General features: G+C 42.9%; 2 protein-coding genes across 3 annotated transcripts in view; both read left to right on the top strand.

The window, feature by feature from the left end:
• Itga1 (integrin subunit alpha 1) overlaps positions 1-21,728 on the top strand; it is a 160,033-nt gene that overhangs the window by 6,717 nt on the left and 131,588 nt on the right.
• Positions 5,835-7,603, top strand: Pelo (pelota mRNA surveillance and ribosome rescue factor). The gene is given in 2 exon segments (NM_001007634.1): positions 5,835-6,715; positions 7,006-7,603. Coding segments are annotated over 2 exon segments (1,158 nt in total). The 5' UTR covers positions 5,835-5,989; the 3' UTR covers positions 7,438-7,603.

Raw genomic sequence — 21,728 nt, 5'->3', positions numbered from 1 at the left:
GTGTGTGAGTGTATGTGTGTTTATGTGTGTGTATGTGTGTGTATGTGTGTGAGTGTGTGTGTGTCTGAATCCAAATGTCTAGTGTGTGTATATGTGAGTGTGTGTGTGTGAGTGTGTGTGTGAGAGTGTGTGTGTGTGAGTGTGTGTGTGAGAGTGTGTGTGTGTGAACGTGTGTGTGTCTAGTGTGTGTATGTGTGTGTATGTGTGTGAGTGTGTGTGTGAGTGTGTGAGTGTGTGTGTGAGTGTGTGTGTGTATGTGTGTGTGTGTGTGTGTCTCCAGTGGTGGCAGACTGAATTTTCTGGCATGCTCCTGAGTGTTAGCACTTGGCGTGTATAATGGGCCTATTTGTAATCTGATCTTTTCTATGACTTAAAAGGAAATTTTGAAAAGTTGGCTATGTTTTATTGAATTTTTTTGTCAGTTACATTTTAAGAGCAATAGGAATATGTGCATGGTTATGTCCAAAGCCTGCTTTCTCCAAGTGTCTGCCTTCTATAGTTATGACACCCAGGTTAATAGAAAACTCATAATTTAAAAACCAGGAAGGAAACCACACAATGCCTATGGGCATTATGAGAGATCTGCTGAAATAAGTGCCAATCCTTAATTTTTAATAGAGCATCTAAATTGCACTAGGTCAAATGACTGATGTGGCTTTTATATTTTACTATAAATTACATCATGTGTATACAAGATCTCATGTAGACCAGATTAATCTCAAACTTACAACATAGCTGAGGATGGGTGAACTCCCAACTCTCTTGCTTCTACCTCAGAGTACTCACATTGCCTGATGCAAATTAAATGGGCTTTGACCAACTAGACTTTTAGTCTTAAAGTAATTTGTTAAACATTTTATTGTACTGCTTGACAGAATCTTCCTATACTACATACATAAATACAGACACACACATGTGTATGGCACTTGCACACACGAACACACATAGGGGCAGTGGTAGGGTGAAGGGTGGTGGGAAATAGACTGCTGACTTTGCCTCATTAGCATTTGTAGTCAAAAGGAAACTCGGAGAATGAGTAAAGAAGTTTCTTTGAAAAAAAATTCTTTCCCCCCTTCTCCTATAATTAGCTAAATAACCCTCCCCTTTGCACACTTAACTTTGCTTGTAGAGGTCACCCAGCAGCCTTTGTACAGCCTAAGATTGGCATATATTCTTTTTAATATTAGTATCTGTCCCCAGATATTCATAATAAGAGTGCTCGCTGCTCACATGTGCTGCAATGACCACATTTCAAACCATGTACAATAAATGTAACTGACATCTATTATTTTAAAAGATTATAATACTTTCTGTTAGGGATAACAGAAAATCCCTATTTTTCCTGTCTAAGTTCTGGTATCTCTAAAACTGAACAGGTTTATAGGTGTTTACCTTCAGCGCGATCTTGCATATGTTTTTGGTAACAGTATAAAATGCAATACAATTTCTTCTGTTTAGGGTTTCAGTGATAGTCAACTTAGAAACTATAAAGTAAAGGAGAATGGATGTTCTGTCTTTCATATGTGCCACACAAGTGCATATCACTTGTGCTGGGGAATAAAGAAGGTAGGCTGAGCCCTTCAGGGGCTTGTGGTCTGGAAGACACAATAAACACACAGAGAAGTCTTGTTATACTCCCAGAGAGGCTTTAAGAAAAGATGACAAACTCAGATTGTGGTCACAGTAAAGTAAATCTTGCCAGAGAGTAAAACAGAGCCACAAACAATGGCCCCAAATCTGATGAACAACAAGAACAAGATGGAGTGATAAGTGAATTCAAACATGATATTCATACTTCAAGAGCCCGTCACCCTTGTTGCTGTCACATGAACATGAAGCATTTCATTCCCTAGTACGTTTAGGAAGAGATACACTGCAGTAAATAATTGCCCGCAGCCTGCTTTCTTCCAGTGAACGAGCCCAAGCCAGTTATTTCCAATCTGAGCCTGTTCAAATTAGTGTGTGCACTTAGAGCGTGGGGTTCTGATTTCGGACTTCAAGCCAGGCATTCTTAAGAGATTTACCGAAGTGCCTTGTTTACATGACTCTACAGATTTAACTCCTGTTTCAACTTCATAAAGACTGTCCATGTGGGAAGAGAAGGAACCATCTATTTGTAACATAAGGAGAAACAAACAAACAAACAAACAAACAAGCAAACACCAGGAATGCGTAGAACTCAACACTGACAGATTTAAGCTAAGTAAGGCCACACAATTTTGCCTCTCTCTCTCTCTCTCTCTCTCTCTCTCTCTCTCTCTCTCTCTCTCTCTCTCTCTCTCTCCCCCCTCACCCCCCTGTGTGTGTGTGTGTGTGTGTGTGTGTGTGTGTGTGCGTGTATGGCTAGGGGCTCAAGTGTGCCACAGAGTGAGTATGGAGGCTAGAAAACAATTCACTATAATCATTTCTCTCCTTCTACCTGGGGACTGAACTCAGGTTTGGTATCAGGGACTTTTATACCCACTTAGCATTCTCTTGGGGGCCCAATTTATATCTTTTTGTTGTGGTTGTTGTTGTTGGTGGTGTCTTGTTTTTGGTTTTGTTTTGATACACAAGCATTCAACCCCAAATCACTAAAATGAGTTTTAGAAAGTCAGGTTTAAATTGTGCAAATTTTAAAACAAATGTCATAGGTGTTAGTTTCTTTAAATTGATGCTGCGTAGTTTCACAGCTGTAATCTATGGGACTGACTCCAATTCCCTCAACTGTCAAGTAGAAGAAAAGGGTTTCAAATAGACTGAGTGTGCCAAAAGTCACAGTGAAAACACGGTGGGTGAGAGCCGCAGTTCTCTCGACTTCTAACCCAGTTCTCCACTTGCAGTGTCCCCAAGACAACAGATTTGAGCTGTTGGAGGGCAACAGCACTGATGCTTTTCTTCCTTTGGAAAGATTAATCTAAGTATGATAGGAAAAAGAGGCACCATTGGAGAAATTCCTGCGAAGGGAAGGACGAGTGGCAATCTCGGGCAATAGAACTAAACCGTGATCTTTTTTATTGTTAGTTTTGTAGTTCCTTCTTAGTTTTTACATTCAGCTATTTGAGAAAAGAATCAAAAATATCACCATCTAAGACTATAGTTGTTAATGGCCATCATTACGTGAAATGAACTACAGTTTGATAACAAAGTCAGACTCTTAAGAAGCTTCTGTAAAGTTAATATGGCTGTCACTTTACCCTGACTAGCTTGGAATTGCATATGATATTACAGGCAAAGGACCTGGCAGGGACTATGGAGAGACACAGGGACAAAACACCCAGAGTTCAAAAAGGCCAGATAAAGCATTCAAATTGGCCGGAGGTGTGGTTTTTGGCAGAGCCATCTCGGCTGGCCCTCCTGACAGACACAAGAGGCAAAGCGAACTATTAAGGACTGATTACAGGATGAGCCGAGGTACCATATAAAATTTCCTAGGATGTACTCGGAGCAAAGGTCATTCCGGTGAAATAAAACGTGCCCCAGAATGTGAGTGCAGCATTTAAAAACAGAGTGCTTTGGCTTGGATGCAAGGACTTGGGGGTTAAATTAGGAACTACAATCCCCAATAACTTAAGAGTCGGTATTGATTTAGAAATTTACCAAAGGTAACACGAGGAGAAGGCGAATGCCTGCTTATCTGATACAGCAACACTAAGCCTAGTTAGGAAAGGTGTTTCAGACAAACCAACTCTGAGAAATATTGTAGTACGTTCAATCACTGAGAACAATGTCATCTAAACGGTAGCCTAGGGCAGGGGGTGTAGCTCACTAGGAAAAGTGCTTATAAAACTCCAAGTTTGAGCCTCTTAAAAGCCTTGGGGTAAAGTGGTACATGCCTCTAATCCCAACAGTCATGGGGTGAAGGCAGGAGAATAAGAAGTTCAGGTTCATCCTTTGCTAGATATTCAGTTGGAGAGTTGGAGGCCATCTTGGGCTACATGGGACCCCATACCCCCCCCCAAAAAAAATCAGTTCAAAGACGTTTGCCTTACAACTTAAGAAAGTCATGAACATTTTGAGTCCTTTGCATAGCAAATGTAGAAATAAATGCACTAATCTTTTTAAAGTAAAATCTTTTTCAAATGAATAATGATTAGCTAGGTTTGGTAGAAACAAAACTGTGAGCAAAAGAATGTAAAGGCTTTAAGGTGTAACCCGTGTGGGGGAGGGGGGTCAGTGCATTCCAAACCTTCTAGATTGATTCCAGTGAACTGGCAAAGCTGTCAGTCAAGGGAAACAGCAGGGGATAACAGCACACAGCTCTTATTGGCAGGGACGGTTGTATGGAGGACAGATTGTCCCTGGTGGAAGTGGGTATGGTTAATCAGACCTGGGTCTGAATGCCAGTTATGCGATTTTGAACACATTTGTTAACTTCCTCCTAACTTCATTTTATTTATTTATATTTACAAATTAGGGTAGCGTTTGAGGGAAATGCTTGAGAATCTTTCAAACGTTGATAGTGCTCCGGGGAAAAGCTTGCATTCATTAAGAGCCTATGAAGCTACCTTCTTGCTTTAGTGAGACCTGTGTCTGGTTTGGTGAAAGGCCTTGAGGGAACAAACCAAAGTGAGTTCCAGGTCTCTGGGATAGGAAGATGGTGAATTAGATGGGGGTTGGGAGAGGGGGGCGAGAGGGGAGGATAAAAAGCATGTAAAGTTGCACACACCCCACACACACACACTCACACACCAACCTCTAAAAAAGATGCCTGACATCAGTTAACATGATTAATCCCTCCTTTAGCCCTCCCTCTCATCAATTAAGGCTAAAGAGCTCTGCTTTAAGATCCGTATACAAAATGTAGTGAGAGTGTGTGTTCAGGACTTCTCTGACTCCCCTTTAGAAAGAGGCTTCTTATTTCAATCGCCACTGTACCAAAGGGGGTTGGGGGAACGGAATGGATTTTTTTGTTTGTTTTTCTTTTCTTTTCTTTTTTTCTTTTCCTTTACAACCAATTCTGTGGCTCTTCTTTGGAGATGGTCATATTAGATCGGTTTATCTTTACTTCCCATATCCTCAGCTTTTGGCCAATCAGTGGCAGGGAAGATCCAACGCTAATCTATTGCAATGCGGCTCCCACACTAAGCGCCCCAGAGACTACTGCGCTGAGTCTGCCAACTTTGGATTCTGGGATTCCCAGGACATCAACCAGGTCAAACTACACAGAGGTCCACCAGGGATACATTCCACGCATAGTTTCTGCTCTCTCTGGTCTCTGTCCTTTAACATCTGGGTTAACTGGATGGTGCAAACAGGGTAACGAGGCGCAGAAAACAGCTGGACATATTGCTGAGCCCAGGCTGAACGGGACTAATTCTTAGAAACTACTTCTGGATATCTCCGAGCCAACAAGCTTGTCATTCAGTCCGAGTGCGGGTAGGAAAAGAGCAAGCAAGGCTAAGCCGTGTTTTTTGACTTCGGAGGCAAGTCTGCACTTTTGGGCGGGCGTTTTTCACTTTTATATAAGTTTTGAAGCTGGCTTCACACCCAGGGTGGAAAAATCACAAACTCAGCTCAAATACACATGTTCGCACGCATGTCCTCCGTATGTCCTCTCACACAGGGATGTGTGAGAAAAAGCTCAGCTTTTTAAGAGCGGCGGCCAGAGGCGCTTACTTTGACATTTACCTAGGGTTCGCCTTTCCGTTTACTGCGCCTGCGTGAGCGCGCGCGCGCGCAAGCCCACAGGCCCCGCCTCTCTGGTAGGGACGGTGACAGACGTGCGCCGGGAGGCGTGCTGCGCCTGCGCGATCGTCGCGTCAGCCTCTTGCGCGGGGCCCGCGACTGGAAGTCCTGAGTTGTCTGTGCTGAGCGTGAGGTCTGCCGCGCCGCGTGGGCCGGCGCGCGAAAACGGAGAAAAGGCGTGGGGGAAGCGCCGTCCCGGGCTACAGGAGTCAGAGGTAGTGTTTCCTTCCGGTCTGAACTCACCGCCCCTTCCCTGCCCCGCCCCCTCCCGCCTGGGGGCTTCCAAGCGCCTCCTATTCTGAAGTGAGCCCCTGCCGCGGTCATGAAGCTTGTGAGGAAAGATATCGAGAAGGACAATGCGGGCCAGGTCACCCTCGTCCCGGAGGAGCCCGAGGACATGTGGCACACCTACAATCTAGTGCAGGTGGGCGACAGCCTGCGCGCCTCCACCATCCGTAAGGTCCAGACCGAGTCCTCCACAGGCAGCGTGGGGAGCAACCGTGTCCGCACCACCCTCACTCTTTGCGTGGAGGCCATCGACTTCGACTCCCAGGCCTGCCAGCTGCGGGTTAAGGGCACCAATATCCAAGAGAATGAGTATGTCAAGATGGGGGCTTACCACACCATCGAACTGGAGCCCAACCGCCAGTTCACCCTGGCCAAGAAACAGTGGGACAGTGTGGTTCTGGAACGCATCGAGCAGGCATGTGACCCGGCCTGGAGCGCTGATGTGGCAGCTGTGGTCATGCAGGAGGGCCTCGCCCATGTCTGCTTAGTCACGCCCAGCATGACCCTTACCCGTGCCAAGGTGGAGGTGAACATCCCCAGGAAACGGAAAGGCAACTGTTCCCAGCATGACCGGGCCTTGGAGCGGTTCTATGAACAAGTGGTCCAGGCCATCCAGCGCCACATAAACTTTGAGGTTGTAAAGTGCATTCTGGTGGCCAGCCCTGGATTTGTGCGAGAGCAGTTCTGCGATTACATGTTTCAACAAGCTGTGAAGACCGACAACAAGGTGCTCCTGGAAAACCGCTCCAAATTCCTTCAGGTAAAACTCCTATGGAGAGAGTTAAGAGTGGGCAGAGGGGTTGCTGTAAACGGTTCTGGTTCTAATGTTTTATTTAGAATGGTGAGGAATAGAAGGCTTAGCTGGGAATATAAATGAGATTGTAACGAGAACGGAACTGTGCAGTACCTAGCACTTTCATAAGGCAACCTTTGCCTAAGTCCTTAAACAGGGTAGGCTGTATTCATGCGTTTCCCTTACGTCATCGGGGGGGGGGGCTGATAAATGGATACTTTCAGAGATTCTTTGTCTTTTATAATTGTGATTTCTAGGTACACGCCTCCTCTGGACACAAGTACTCCCTGAAAGAGGTCCTATGTGATCCTACTGTAGCGAGCCGCCTTTCAGACACGAAAGCTGCCGGGGAAGTAAAAGCCTTGGATGACTTCTACAAAATGTTACAGCACGAACCTGACCGAGCATTCTATGGACTCAAGCAGGTGGAGAGGGCCAATGAAGCCTTGGCGATTGACACCTTGCTCATCAGTGATGAGCTCTTCCGGCATCAGGATGTGGCCACCCGGAGCCGGTATGTCAGGCTGGTGGACAGTGTGAAAGAGAATGCGGGCACCGTAAGGATATTCTCCAGTCTCCACGTGTCTGGGGAACAGCTTGGTCAGCTGACTGGAGTAGCTGCCATTCTCCGCTTCCCTGTGCCGGAACTTTCTGACCAAGAGGATGATTCAAGTTCTGAAGAGGATTAAGACGGAAACTCAATAGTTTCTTCTTCTACAGCATCCTTGACAAGTGCAAGGCCGCACTTGTTGGTCCTGCTGGGGTTTCATGTGTGATGGGTTCCCATGAAGTGTTTTATGGTTTGGTTGGCAGGACATGTATTCCAATTAAATAAACCACAACGATGTCCAAGCATTATGTCTTCTAGTTCCAGTTACTGTTCTGTCAATACCTGGAAACAACAATTTGTGGATCTAAGAAAGAAAAGCTGTTTGGGGGTTTGATTACGAAACCCCATATACCTGCTTGACTTGGTTTTCCTCTGAAAACGATTTAAATCTCTCTTGATGTCTATTTCCATTCAATGTGGTATTTCTGCCTTTCATTTCATGATCCTTTCTCTCACCTCTTTCTAGGTTTTTTTCCCCAAGATTTTAACTACATTCACTACTTGAAGTGGTAGCCAAACGGTCAACAAAAGCCAGTCTAAATGTTATTTTCTTTTAGAGATTTGTTAAACATCATTTTAAATATGTGCTTCTTGCTCTTTGTTGTTCTAATCTATTTTCTGTAGAGAAATTTTTTTTTCAAACAGTAGAGGTTTGATCTACTAGGATTCTCAGCATAGTCTCAGGCCTTTACAGATGAGGTGAAAGTGTGTGGTTTGCTTACTGTGTGGCCGATGAGTGGCAAAGCTGGACGTTTCTTGACATGGAATGGTGCCAAACCTTTGGCTTGCTGTGTTTTATTCACTGTGGCTTGTCAGTGTTACATGTGCACAAGGTGCCTGTGGCGTTAGTCTGTTCTCACGTTCTTACTGGGCTGTGCTATGTTTGAAGAAAGCATGTTGAGGGAATTGAGTAATTCATGAGGTTGTAGTCTAGTACTCCTTATTGTAGATCAGGAATTTCTACACATTACCATTTAGAATATTTTTAACTATATAATTTGGATGTGTATTTCTTAGAGAGAGGGAACCTTGGAAATATGGAATTACAACATGATCTTATATAAGCCTCAGATTATCCCATGATTAGGGATTCTGTCTGAAGTCTGGATCGGAGATGCCTTTACTGTGCATACTTAAGGTTTTGTTAGTCTGATGGCTTTCTTGTGGAATATAACAGGTGTAGATTTATTTTTGACAAGCTTCTTGTTTAGATATTTTCCTGTGGTGCTGGGAACTGATACATTCATGATCTATCTATGTCTACCTCCTAAATATAACTCAGGTTGTCCTTTCATTTTAATATTTAGCTTTAAAGCAATATTAAAAGTATTTTCTTAAAGAACCTAATAAGAATACAGAGAGAACACCATTTTAGCTATTAAATTTAGGACCTGGTTGGTAATGAATCCTACTCTCAGGACATACACTGCTGCTGTAGTATTGTAGCACTAAAATGAAGTCTAATAACTGGTGAATACATTTTAGAGCAAGGGTTCACTGTCGAGCCCTCATAGCAGCTGCAGCCCAGACTAATCGAACAGCCTTTCTCCCCAGAAGTGCTAGTGGTTTCTATCTGTCAATTACTGGGATAAACCGGACCTGATAGCCTGATCCTTTTATTCTCAGCACTGGGGTGGCAGAGGCAGGTGGATCTCTGTGAGTTCAAGGAAAGCTGGGGCATGACAGTGAGATCCAGTCTTAAAGATAAACTACAGCGGCAGGTTACCTTAGATGACAGGGCTGAGAACTGAGTTCAGAACCTGCCATGTGCAGGTGGGCTGGTGAGGACAGCAGCCCCTGTGCAACTGTGTTAGCACCTTGAATCCAATGCTCTGCTCTGAGTGAGAAGCTGCTTGTTCCAGAGTCTTCGGGTGATAGTTGTGTGCAGTCAAAGCCAATGCAAATGTAGGTGCTAGCCTTCCAAACAGGACATCGGGCTGGTGTCAACATTAAGATCAACTGACTCTACTAATGTAGCTGTATGACCTCTTAAGAAAATGCAGGTTTTTATGTATATAAAGAATGTGGGAAATCAACTTTTTTTTAAGTCATATTTGACATTGCTATCCAAAGAATAATTCATACTATATCATAGGGACAAATACAAAAGTAACGATGAAAGACAATTCAATTTAAAACTCTAGCCATTATTGTCGGTCAGAGTGAACCTTAAGTGTTAGAAACTCAGTGAGTTCATCTGTTCTTCGGGAAAAACAGCAGCATCTTAACCCTCAATTTGAGATGTGGGAGAGTGGGGGAGCAGGTGTGCTCAGGGCAGACGTGTCACAGGAAGACTTTGGGTTTGCCATAATGGGAATGAGGCAGAGGGATGGAGAGCAACTGTTTTATAAATAATCACTGTTAGCCACATCTGCGATGGACAGGAAGCGACAAGAGTGTAAACAGGAAGAATGCTTAAAAGGGTGCATATTGGAAGCAACTGAGAGGAGTAACAGCCGTAAGGAGGCAATACACAAAGGACGCCATTAGAAAGTGTTAGGAGAAGGTCAGCGGCTTGGCTGTGCAGTTTTCAGAGTTAGAGAAGTAGAATCTAAAGACAAATCTCAGGATTTTTTTTTTTTTTGAGTGTTAGAATAAAGCAACAATTTAAGTAGGAAGTCCAAGACACTGACTTGGAAGTAGAAATAGTTTACTGCAGTTTGAAGCATCTGGACACCTGGAATGCTCTCCTATTCTGTGGAGGTTGGGGCCTTCAGTGAGGTTGTCCCACATCAGCCTCAGAAGCTATAACTTAAAAGAAAATTTTTGATTTAATTGACTAAAAGTTGGTTTCATTGTTTATTCCAAGCAAGGAAGCCTTTCTCAGCTTGTGGGTTGAGACCTCTAGGGAGTCCAGTAACCCTTTAACAGAGTTGGCAATGGAAATAGCCTGCATGTCAGCTACTTACAATTGACGACAGCAAAACTGTAGCATGAAATGGCAGCAAAAATATTTTTATGGTGGGGGGGGGGTCACCACAACATGAGGCACGGTATTAAAGGCTGTAGCATTGGAAAGGTTGAGAACCACGTCTATAACCTATAATGTAGGCCAACAGATTATTTGCTGCCCAAGGCCCTCAGGCTGCCTGACAAGATAGGCATCTAGATTTCTCTCAGAATATTCACCTCTTTGGGGAATTTTCATGCCTATTTTTACCGTAAGAATAGAAAATACTTGTTTTGATATTTTATTTGAGTAGACCTACAGTTATGTTGACATATATGTCACTTAATGAGTTCAACAATGAAAAACACCCTAAAGCGAACAGCTAAAAATAACTAAAACAAATCACTAATACAAGATCTTGTCTCAAAAATAAGTTGTATTTCAGATTAGATTTAAAAGGAATCTCGATAAAATAGTTTACATGGTATGGATTCACTTCTTTAACCCTTGTTCTATGATTTGGTTTATGTGCCCTGAAACAGATTCCCAAACTGCTTCCTAAGTAAGTTTTTATCCATTAGGATAAATTAGGAAATTAGGATATAAGTCAAACACTTACTAATTTTATTTTTAAACAACTTTTGTTGTATGTATTATTTAAATATGAAAGCAAGTTTACTGATGAATGAAGTACACAAGTTTAATTTTCCATAGGAGACTAAAGCTTTGCTGAAGAGGTGATACCGCACGCAGCGTGTCCATCTTGCACGTTTTGGAGGGGATCGTACCTTTGTTACTTACTCATTGCTGAGGCTGCCACATATCACGACTGCATTGTAGAAATGACAGCGGGAGGTTTAGGAACACTTCATAAATTCTTGGAAATTCTTGCCCTGATCACCTGTCGTGTCAACTTGAGTGAGCCCTCCCTAAAATACCTCTCCCAAGATTGGAGATTTGTATGTTAATAATTACTATTTTTTGTTCTTAGAGAAACAGTGACTTGGTTATGAAACAACGAATATAACCATAATGTCATTCTAAGCATGAAAATATTGAATTATCATATCTTTAGATTATTAGAATATTTACCTTAAAGTTTTGTGAGTTGTTTACGTGCTTTCTCATTATCCACTGCCCAGGTTCAAACCCTACTTTTAGGATGCTAATTTAATGAAGCTGCCTGTTTTCTGTAATATCAGAGAATAAGGTGACTTGTGCATATTTTGATTTGGATGATATACTTGGTTTTAGAACTGCTAGTACTGAGGCAGGGGCAACATCTAGCAAGTAGCAAATACAACATAAGCTTGAGCCAGAGGCCCCAGGCCTGGGTGTATACAAATCAGTAACACAGCCTCCATTCCAGGAAGGCAGTAACATAGTCTTTAAATGACAGGTCCTGTGATGAAGGTTTTTATATGCATTAGTTCTTCCAAGAGCCTGTAAAAGAAGATTTTATCATCTTCATATGAGAAAAATAACTAAATTAAATTATAAATATAATAATAAATTAAATATAGAAGAAATATGAATTAAAAGAAGATAACTAAATTAACCTAAATCACAGCTACTCAATGCAATAAAGTGCCCTACGGAGAAAGTACACAAGATTGCCAATTCTGTTTCCCAGTTGTCTTTTGGTATTTGGTATTAGCATCATGTTTGTGCCTAGAATAAAACTAAGTTAATACCTATAGGGCATCATGAGCTTAAGTTTAATCATTTTACATTTTTTGTTTTCCACTCTTCAATCTACTAGAAAGTCAGTGGCTTAATCCTATGATTTTCTGCTTATAACATACCCTGAGCATTAGAGAGCGGGAAGCAATTGTGTAAGGAAGCCATCCCATCCACTCTAACCGTAAGTTATGAATTTCATCCTTGGGTCTAGCAAGTTCGTTCCAGTTTTTAAATCTACTCTCTCTGCATACCTGTGTGTACATGGAAGTGCATATGTGGGCCTCTTTGCCTGTGACGGCCAGATGACAACCTTTCCTGTAGATTCTCAGGCACCATCGCCCTCCTCCCCTTTTTACTAAATATTAGAAAAGGTCTCTTTTGACCTGGAGCTTGCCAAAGAGACAACACTTGGCTGGCCAAGCAACCCCAGGAATTTATCTGTCTTCACCTCCCCAGTTCTTAGATACAAGGCGTCACCACACTAGGCTTTGATGACTTGAAATCTTGGGGCCAACTCAGTTTCTCCTGCTGTCAAAGCAACCATTTCACCTACTGAGCTATCCCTTCAGCCCCTAAGCCTTTCATCATAAAATGTCATTACTTCAACACGTAATTATTCACTAGGCGTCTTTGTAGCTACATTTGTGACACGGGAATATGCAAATAGATACTGGAGAATAAGAAGCACAGATGGTCAGTCTTAGGGAATAGTAGCTGTCGGAAGTGACCACTACAGCCTGGGTGAATCCTGAGGCACCAGCAAAAGAGAGGTGCATAGAGTCAATTAGTCTCTCTCTGGGGCCTGCAGATACTACTGAGAAATAGCAGTTAGTGTTCACAATGAGGAAAAGATTGAGATACATTAACATACTCTGTTAAAGAACTCAAGGAAATATTGTGTCTTTCAAAATGATTTGTCTACAAGTGATGATGATGATAATGACCATGATGATGATTGTAGTGCCATAGAGTAAACCCAGAGCCTCCTTATTAGTCAAGTACTCCATTGCTGAGCTAGATGCCCTACCTTTATTCCTCTATCTAAAATAATTAAATAATACTGGTTAATCCTTAACTGCTTGTCATGTTTAGGATTGTGGTCTCAGATAGCTAGTGTGTGGTTTGTTGTTGTTTTCAATAAGTCTCAGTAAGAAAACTCATGCATATTGGTATCTGGCCTGCCTGCCATTAAGGAGAGCAGTTACAGTTGGGTTCTAGTTGTGAAATGTGTTCAGAGGTAGGAGGTCCTTCTGAGTTCAAATCTTGGTTGCAGACATTTTGTGTCTGGAAATTTTCATCAGGGCTCCGTGTAAACACTGACCAGAACTTTTTGGCCTGACACCGTTGTGAAAGATTGCTCTGTGGATATAAAACATTTTAATCTTGTGTTTCAGCTCATTTGATCTTGTCATCATAATTTACAGCTTATTTTTCCTCTACAAGTATGTGTGAGCCTGTTTTTACTGAGGTCAAGGAGAGAAAGGATAGGGTATGCTTCAGTAGAAGGCACTCAGCCTTTTAGCATCATAACAGGTTAAATTGGAAAGGGACTCTATAGAGCAAGAATAATCTGAAGGCCATCAGGGTCAAAGTCACACAAAAAGGTTTTCATTCTCTACGTTCCTGTTTGATTTATCCCATTCCAACCTCAAAGACATTTTTCTGTCACCAGTACATATGGGGAATTTACTGGATGGGGTAAGAAAACAGGACATGATTCAGGATTTTAGTGGGCCTTTAACCCTCCTCCTATTTGACAACTACTCTTCTTATGGGAGGATAATTTCTCACTGACACTCAAAAACAGCTCTTCCATTCCATTTCCCTAGCTGCCTATTTGCTAAGCCACTTACCAAGTGCCAACAGTGTGTCAGTACGCTGTTAGCTCCCAAGGTTCTAAAGTGAAGAGAGACCACAGTCGCTTCCAGAGCACAATGGAAATATGTCAGTCACAAAACCCAGAGTGGGGCTCCTAACCTGGCCTTGGCTTCATAAGAACCTGATGCCAGACCAGAAACCACAAAGTTCCCAGAGCCCACAACCATCCCACATTGCTCTCTAGTGATGAGGCCAAGGAGACTTGGGAGAACTCTCCTTTTAAAGCCCCTGGATATTTCTGGTGATTTGTTTAAGTTGTGGTTCATTTAGTCTTTAGTTTCTCTGGCTATTAAATTTCTGCAGTGTAACTAACAAACTGGGAAGAGGGGACATGGAAAACTAAGTGTCACAACAAGTCCCACCCTCAAAGATGGGGGAAGTTGTTAAAGTCAGGTAAGAGGTGAGCACCAGAGCTCATTGCTGAGAGGATCTCTGCGGAACCTTTTGAGACATGCACGAAGCTACTACGATAGTTGTCGTTACCCGTTTGTGACTCACAGACAAACCCTAAACTAGAAGAGTGAGTTTGGCTTACTTCTCTGTAGCACAGCAGAGACCAGATGAGTCATCACCAAGTCTTAAGATAGTCTGGAGCTTTGTGCTTTTTCAGAGGACTAAAGGTTCCCAGCCTCCACATCAGGAAGCTCCCAACCACTGTAACTCCAGCTTGAGGAGACCTGACTCCCTCTGCTAAGTGTCTGGGGAGAGTTGTATGTAAGTGTGTGCATACACACACACACAAACACACACACACACACACACACACACATAAATATACACACACAACACACACACACATACACATACACACAATACACACACATATACATACACACACATACACACACAAATACACATACACACACATATACACACATACATATACACACACATACACATACACACATACACATACATATACACACACATACACATACATATACACACATACATATACACATACACACACACACACACACACAAATAAGTCTTTTAAAAAATAAGTAGGGACTGGCAATGTGGCAACTGTGGTAACCTCCTCTTGGTTGATGGCTCTTCCCCAGAGCTGAACAGGATTTCAGAGTCCAAGTGTCACAGAACAGGGAGAGGGTCATACACCAGCCAGGTCTATGATGACAAGGACAACAGGAAGATTTGGATTGTAGGCTGTCAGAAAGAACTGAATGAGACCATTGCCACAGGTTTAATAGTAGAGCAGCCTGTGAGTAAGGTAGCCCATCGGATTACAACCTGTGACAGAGGATGTGGTGCCCTGGGACACCCCAAGACTGTAAATGCGCTTAGACAAAGAAACAGAGGCGGGAATATTTGGCTACTGGGCCCTCAAACCAAGCAGAACCATCACTAGTGCTATGCCCAGTCCTTTGACACCTGCTGAACATCACCTTGGGTGTGTTGGTGAGGGGCTCTATGACTGGTACCCATTATTATGAATAAAGGGTGCCTACCACCATGGAGGGGGTGTATGCATACAGAAGAGTGGCCCTTGGTTTCATAGCCTTGTAGGCCTCACTGACTATGCTAGGAACAGTAACAGTAATTGTTGGTTATTTTTATAAACTGTGTAAAATAAAATTTTACTGACTTCGGCTTAAAAAATGATGTTTTGTACCATATTTCAAAAGCTGCCAAACTTTGGGTTTGGCTAGCTGCAAAGGACCAGAGCCTGTTAGGAGCAAATTCCAGGGCTGGGGGTCACTGACTTGGAATGTTTTCCAAACACTCCCACATTTCCAAAGTTGTTGGGGGACATTTGAACTTGAATATGATGGGGAAAGTTGTTTAAACCAGTTGTCAGTTGGCACGCAAGAATCTTGAGGTTTGCAGCTATTTTTTTGAGTAGTTTGTCACATTCCAGTGACTTGCCAAGCTGCAGGGTCCTGCCACTGTGCTTCTTCTCTTTCTTCCCTCTCACCTCTGCACGCTCTCGCACAGAAGCTGGCAATGGGGAAACACAGGGCTTTGTTTTGATTGCGGCGTTCTTTGCAGTTGACCTGTGATTTCTCAAAGTAGACAGTACCGGGTACCTACAGAGTTTTCCAACCATTCTGATGCCTAAAACTTACCCTCAAGCAAAGTAGAATTTTTGGAAAAAGGAGCCCAAACCTACACGTTTTGAAAGCTCTGCAGCTGCTGCTTATCTGTGTCCAAGTTGAAGCTGGGAGGTGTCATCCCCAACAAACCAGTCAGCTTTAATGTGTTCTCTAGGGCCTCAGTGTGAATTAGATTTCTGGCTAGGAAAGTAAAGGGGACATAGTCATTGCAGAAAAGGCTGCATCGGGCAGGCGGCAACAAGAACATTCCTTATGGGACTTGGCCGCTTCTATTTTTTTTTTTTTTGAATTTGCTATAATGTCTTCACAAGAGTATGCCGAGAAGTTTGTAAATAATAATTAGTTTTACTATCTATGTGAGTTACAGTAGGGGGTTACAAAACTAGAAAAACAAGTTTCTATTCTTCAAAAAACAGAACATAGTATTTTGAAGATGGAAGAATTTCGCCCCACAGAACAAGAATATAATACTCTTTTGTTGCATAGAATGGACACCAGTCTTGATGGGAAGAGGGAGATGTCAGAAATGTTTGGAACCATGGGAAAAGATGGTTATTGGCACCAGTCCAGCTTTTGAATATTTCTCTACTAAGTTGGTGTGGTGAGAACATTGGCTAAGGGCTCTAATGTGTTTGGCAAGTCACGCTGCCTTCACAGTCCTCAAGTTTAGTGTCTTGAGCTTTAGTTTATTGAGGGGAATCACAATAAAACTTCCCTCAGATTTGCAAAGAATTTGTAGAAATATTTACAAAAAAATACCTGGGAACTAGTAAGAGCTCAATTAACGGAGTTTTCGTCCTTCTAATATTTTTCTCTTTCTTAAACCATATATGCAATGGAGAGATCACGGTAGCCACAGGAATGTGACAAAAAGTGCTTCGTCTCTCTTCTGCCCAAAATTCTTACCAAAGTCTCCATCAAAGGCATTGTTCCGAGCAGAACAGTGAGACTTATGGTGAGACAGCGATGGGCCACCACCATGTTCTTTATAGCTGGATACAGAAGTACACCTCACCTCACAGTACAAAGGACTAAAGGAAGGAAACTGCTCACTTTGGTGACAACATGGAGGAACATGGCAGACCTCTGACTTATGATGTTCATGTTAGGTATAATAATAGCTGTCAGAGGCCACTGAGCACAAGAGAGTGTGATCGCCACCTTCCTTTAGACCCCAGTAATGACCAAAACGAACAACAGAAGTCAGTGAAGTATCGTGGTATAGAGGCAGATTCTTTATCAGCCTCGCCCCATTATTAAGTTCAGTCAAGTGATATTAATGTTAATCCTTACATTAGAAGGCACATTATTTTTCTCTCCATGTAAATGAAATCAATTCTTTTTTCCCATCTTTATTAAGTTGGGTATTTCTTATTTACGTTTCAATTGTTATTCCCTTTCCCGGTTTCCTGGCGAACATCCCCCTCACCACACCCCTCCCCTTCTACATGGGTGTTTCCCTCCCCATCCTCCCCCCATTACCACCCTCCCCCCAACAATCACGTTCACTGGGGGTTCAGTCTTGGCCGGACCAAGGGCTTCCCCTTCCACTGGTGCTCTTACTAGGCTATTCATTGCTACCTATGGGGTTGGAGCCCAGGGTCAGTCAATGTATAGTCTTTGGGTAGTGGCTTAGTCCCTGGAAGCTCTGGTTGCTTGGCATTGCTGTTCATATGGGGTCTCGAGCCCCTTCAATCTCTTCCAGTCCTTTCTCTGATTCCTTCAACAGGAGTCCCATTCTCAGTTCAGTGGTTTGCTGCTGGCATTCGCATATGTATTTGCTATATTCTGGCTGTGTCTCTCAGGAAAGATCTACATCTGGTTCCAATGAATCATTTCTTATGGTTTGTTTATTATTTGGATTTTGTCCTACTGCTCTGTATCTTTACTCGTATATTTTAGGCATTCATATGTCAGAAACAAACCACCATTTCCCTCCCCACTCCCTCTTTTTAGTCATGTGTAGAAATCTACCCTGGTAATATAAATATCAAAGGAATATTTAAAAGAAGAGGAAGCCTAAATTGGAAGGAAGGGAAAACTTAGAACTCTGCTACTGAGATCATCTATGTGAGAACCGCCACCTTCATTGACCGACCCCATCACCTATCTTCTGGACTTAGGCCTACACCAGAGCATCTGCGAGCAATCTCTAATGATTGCAATGGTCAGACTGGCCTTCCAGACGTCACTCACTCTCTTTGGTCCAGGAGGGAGGATGAAAGCTGGCTCCATACTCATAGCCTGTATTTTGTCTCCATCCCTCACAAGGAAAGCTGTAGAAGCTCAGGAAACAAACCCCAAGAAAACAGCCACTTACATCCTTAAAGCAGTCAACCTAGAGAACTACCATTTCCGAGGTGCCTTGCCAAAGCCAGGCATTGTCCTCTGTTGGGGCATTCATCATACACGGTACTGATGTCAGAACCCTGTGGCCAGACAAGGGTGCTCAGGTCCAGCTCAGGCTCCTGCTAGAGAAAGTAGTACTGGTGCTGAGTCATCTATGACTCCTAAGCTGAGGTCAGTCTGAATGCACTTTTCATGCCTGCATAGAAAATAGAAATTACCCAACCGTGTGAATTAATCAAATAATCAATATAACATTACTTCTCCTTTTATATGATTTTTCTGAATACTTACGTTAAATTTGCCTTGTCTGACCACAAGATGCTCATATTAGAACAATTGCCTGGTCCACCGACAATACCTGTCCTATCAGTAGATTGTAAATGGAGGCTCATTTCAAAGACTCAGAGTCAGTTGCTCTCTTCTATTTTCAGCATGAGGACAGCAGGGCAAGGAATTTGACATTAGTCTGAAGCATCAGGAAGGAAGTGCAGTAAGCGTAGGAAATGCCTTGCCCCACAGTCTCAGCTTGTTTTGGGGTTAGCCAAGGCCACTTTGCATCTCTCAACTCTGCTTCTGTCCTTTGGGCCCAAAGGAAACAGAAGCCAGAGAAAAGGAAGATGGTTTTGAACTCCTGACACCCCCCCTCCCCACATACATAACATGTTCTGAGCCTAAATCTTATCTTTCAATCCCTCTGTCTAAGTTTAAATACAATTTGGAGAAGAATCAGCCAGCAAACATGTCCACATTTCCTGTTGGATATCAAATGTTAATCAGGGTTGTATACAAGTATTTATCCCAAAAGAACAAGGTTTACTGACATTTTTACTCCCCTAAAATAAGATATAACATTAGAGTGCCAGTATTATGGTTCTGAGAGTGAGGTGAAGGTGTTTGACACCAAGGCTGACCACCTGAGTTTCGTTCTTGGAATGCTTGAAGAAAGAGTTGACTCTCAAAAACTGTGCCCCTGCATTGCAGCTATGGTGAACATTCATGTACACACACACACACACACACACACACACACTAGAAAACAACCCAACTTAACAATATAAAGCCTGTTCTCTCCCACCTTCCTGTAATTGCTAGTTTATAGCCAGCACTGGAGAAACAGTGACTAAGACCTATAATTCTAGAAAATCATTTATTTATCTGAAATTAAAATCTATCTGGATAGATTTTTACCTGGGTAGCACCCCTCCATTCACTGACTCAGTTGACCATGATTGGCATAGGCAGGAGAGACTTTTGCCTAGGACAATGTTGGAGGGAACACTGCACTGTTAGATGTAGTCCTGGATTACACTTGTCTCTAGTTTCAGTTTCTTTCTTGAATGAAAAGAGAAGGGACACTCTTCCCCCCCCATGCTTAGAACACTTTCAGTAATAGCTGTGAATGTAAATGACTCTCTGTTTAGCAATCGCCGATTCTTAAAATAATGTTACTCAAAGGACATCACAGCTCTCAGGAGGCAGAGGCAGGCAGATCTCTGTGAGTTTGAGCATAGCATAATCTACATTATAAATTCCAGGCCAGGCAGACCTATATAGTGACATATAATGGGACCCTGTCTTTACAAAACAAAAAGGTACTCCAAGGAGGTACCTAAGTCCAACACTTCTCTTCTAGCATTAGTTTTTGTGTTTATGATACTACTGAATAATATGAAGTTTTCTTAAATAATAAAATTAGTAACTCCAACTGGTTCATTATCTCAACAAACTGGGTTTGCTTAATTGAAAATGCATCATTAACAAAAACTTAAACCCCAAACTTTCTAAGTAGGGGGACAACTCCTAAGAAAATGGCGGCTAAGGATGAAGGAAGGCTCTGAAATGAGAGCTGCTAATGGTCTCTGCTGACTTACTTCAGTTTCTCTGTCCAGATATTAGCACCACTGGTTTCTGTGTGTGAAAGCTGTGACCACTGTTGTTAATTTTCAGAGTTAGTGACACCAGTTATAACCTCATTCAATAAGATCCAAGTCACAGTTCTGTGACTCATCTCATCTACCTTCCCATCCTCTGGATAGCAGTGTTGTCCATTTCGTAGGGCATCTGGGAGAGAGAGCCCATAGAAATTCAGATGAGAAGCAAAAACCAATTCCTGGTCTCTCAAGACAGGGGCAATGGGAAGGAATAAGAAAGAATAGGAGGAGAAAGGGAAATCTCAGTGAGCTACTATGGAAGAGAAAAATCCCCAATGAAGCCCACAGGGCCCTGGAGTCTTCTGTGAGCTCCTTCTCTCTTAGTGGAGACAGACAGGATCCTTCTCCTTAACAAGACCAAGCAGACACATTGAGAACCTTCTCAGAGCTAAAATGGTTGTTGAGCATCATCTGGAACCAAACAGATTTTATAGTAAGAATACCTACTGAGGAGAGAGTGGAGAATACAGCAGAAGGAAAATGGCTGCAGGAAAAGCCAGGTGAGCGGTGGATAGATCAGGGTGACCTAGTGCCAGCGCTGTCAATGAGGCCAGGTGGCTGAGGAGGAGGAGGGTGGGAGTCATGAGAGTAAGGGCAGAAGTCCTACAAGAGGAGTATAAATTGCTCAGGGTTAGCCTCAGGTGAGGTTGGTGTTTGCGGAAAAGTGTTACAAAGCAAGGGTTGAGAGGAGAATGGGAGAGCAGCGTAGTCTCTGAGTTTCTTTCATCTCAGCCCTAACACTTGCTGTGTTCCAGGTGTGCTCAGGAGGGCCTGAGGTGTGTTGTGCCTGCCACACCTTGCAAAGGCACAAAGGCCCCTTTTGATCCACCTTAACCTTACACAGTACAAAGGATGAGGGTGCTGAGTAGAAATGGGCCTGTCACCCTAGGCTTGACCGTCTACACAAGGCAGTTGTGATTTTCCTTCCTCTCTCAGGACTGCCTGTGAGGAGTTGGGTCTCTGGTGGGCTCTGACTCCTTGAAGTGTTGTGACACTGCCAGAAGTTCATGAAGGGTCAGCCTTGCATCTTCAGGAAGGATCGAGGAAACACTCCTATGTATTGATAGCCCTGTCAATCCCCCAGACTTATTCCCACGAAAGCTCTCAGGGTGCTTACTAGAGGTTGCTGGGGCAACTGAGTAAGGAAGAACACAGCACCAAGATAGAGGCAGCTTCCAGGCCAGAATTCATGGCCAACACCAGCTTCCTCTCTTACACTGGAGTTCTTCATCAGTGAAGTGAGAAGACAATCCAGCTTCTCAGAGTTATTGCTTATAAAATACTTTGTGTGTGCTGTCTTTTAAAAAATGAGATAGGCACGGTGAGTCATGACTGTAATCATAGTGCTCAGGAATCTGAGGCAGGAAGGCCGTTAGTCTGGGGCCAGACTGGACTGGACTGGACTGTGAATTCCAGCCCGCTTGAGTTACGAAGTGAGCCCTTGTCTTAAACAAACAAGTTGCCCCAGAGTCACCTTTCAAAGTGAGATAAATGTTGTTTGGGCATTTTTTTGCTTACTGGTCTTTTGCTTATGAATTATGGTTTTTAATTTTGTATTTCATAG

This window comes from Rattus norvegicus, chromosome 2 (genome assembly GCF_021556685.1).
Source record: "Rattus norvegicus strain SHRSP/BbbUtx chromosome 2, alternate assembly SHRSP_T2T, whole genome shotgun sequence".
NCBI classification, from domain to species: Eukaryota; Metazoa; Chordata; class Mammalia; order Rodentia; family Muridae; genus Rattus; species Rattus norvegicus.
This window is presented reverse-complemented; position numbering and strand designations above follow the sequence as displayed.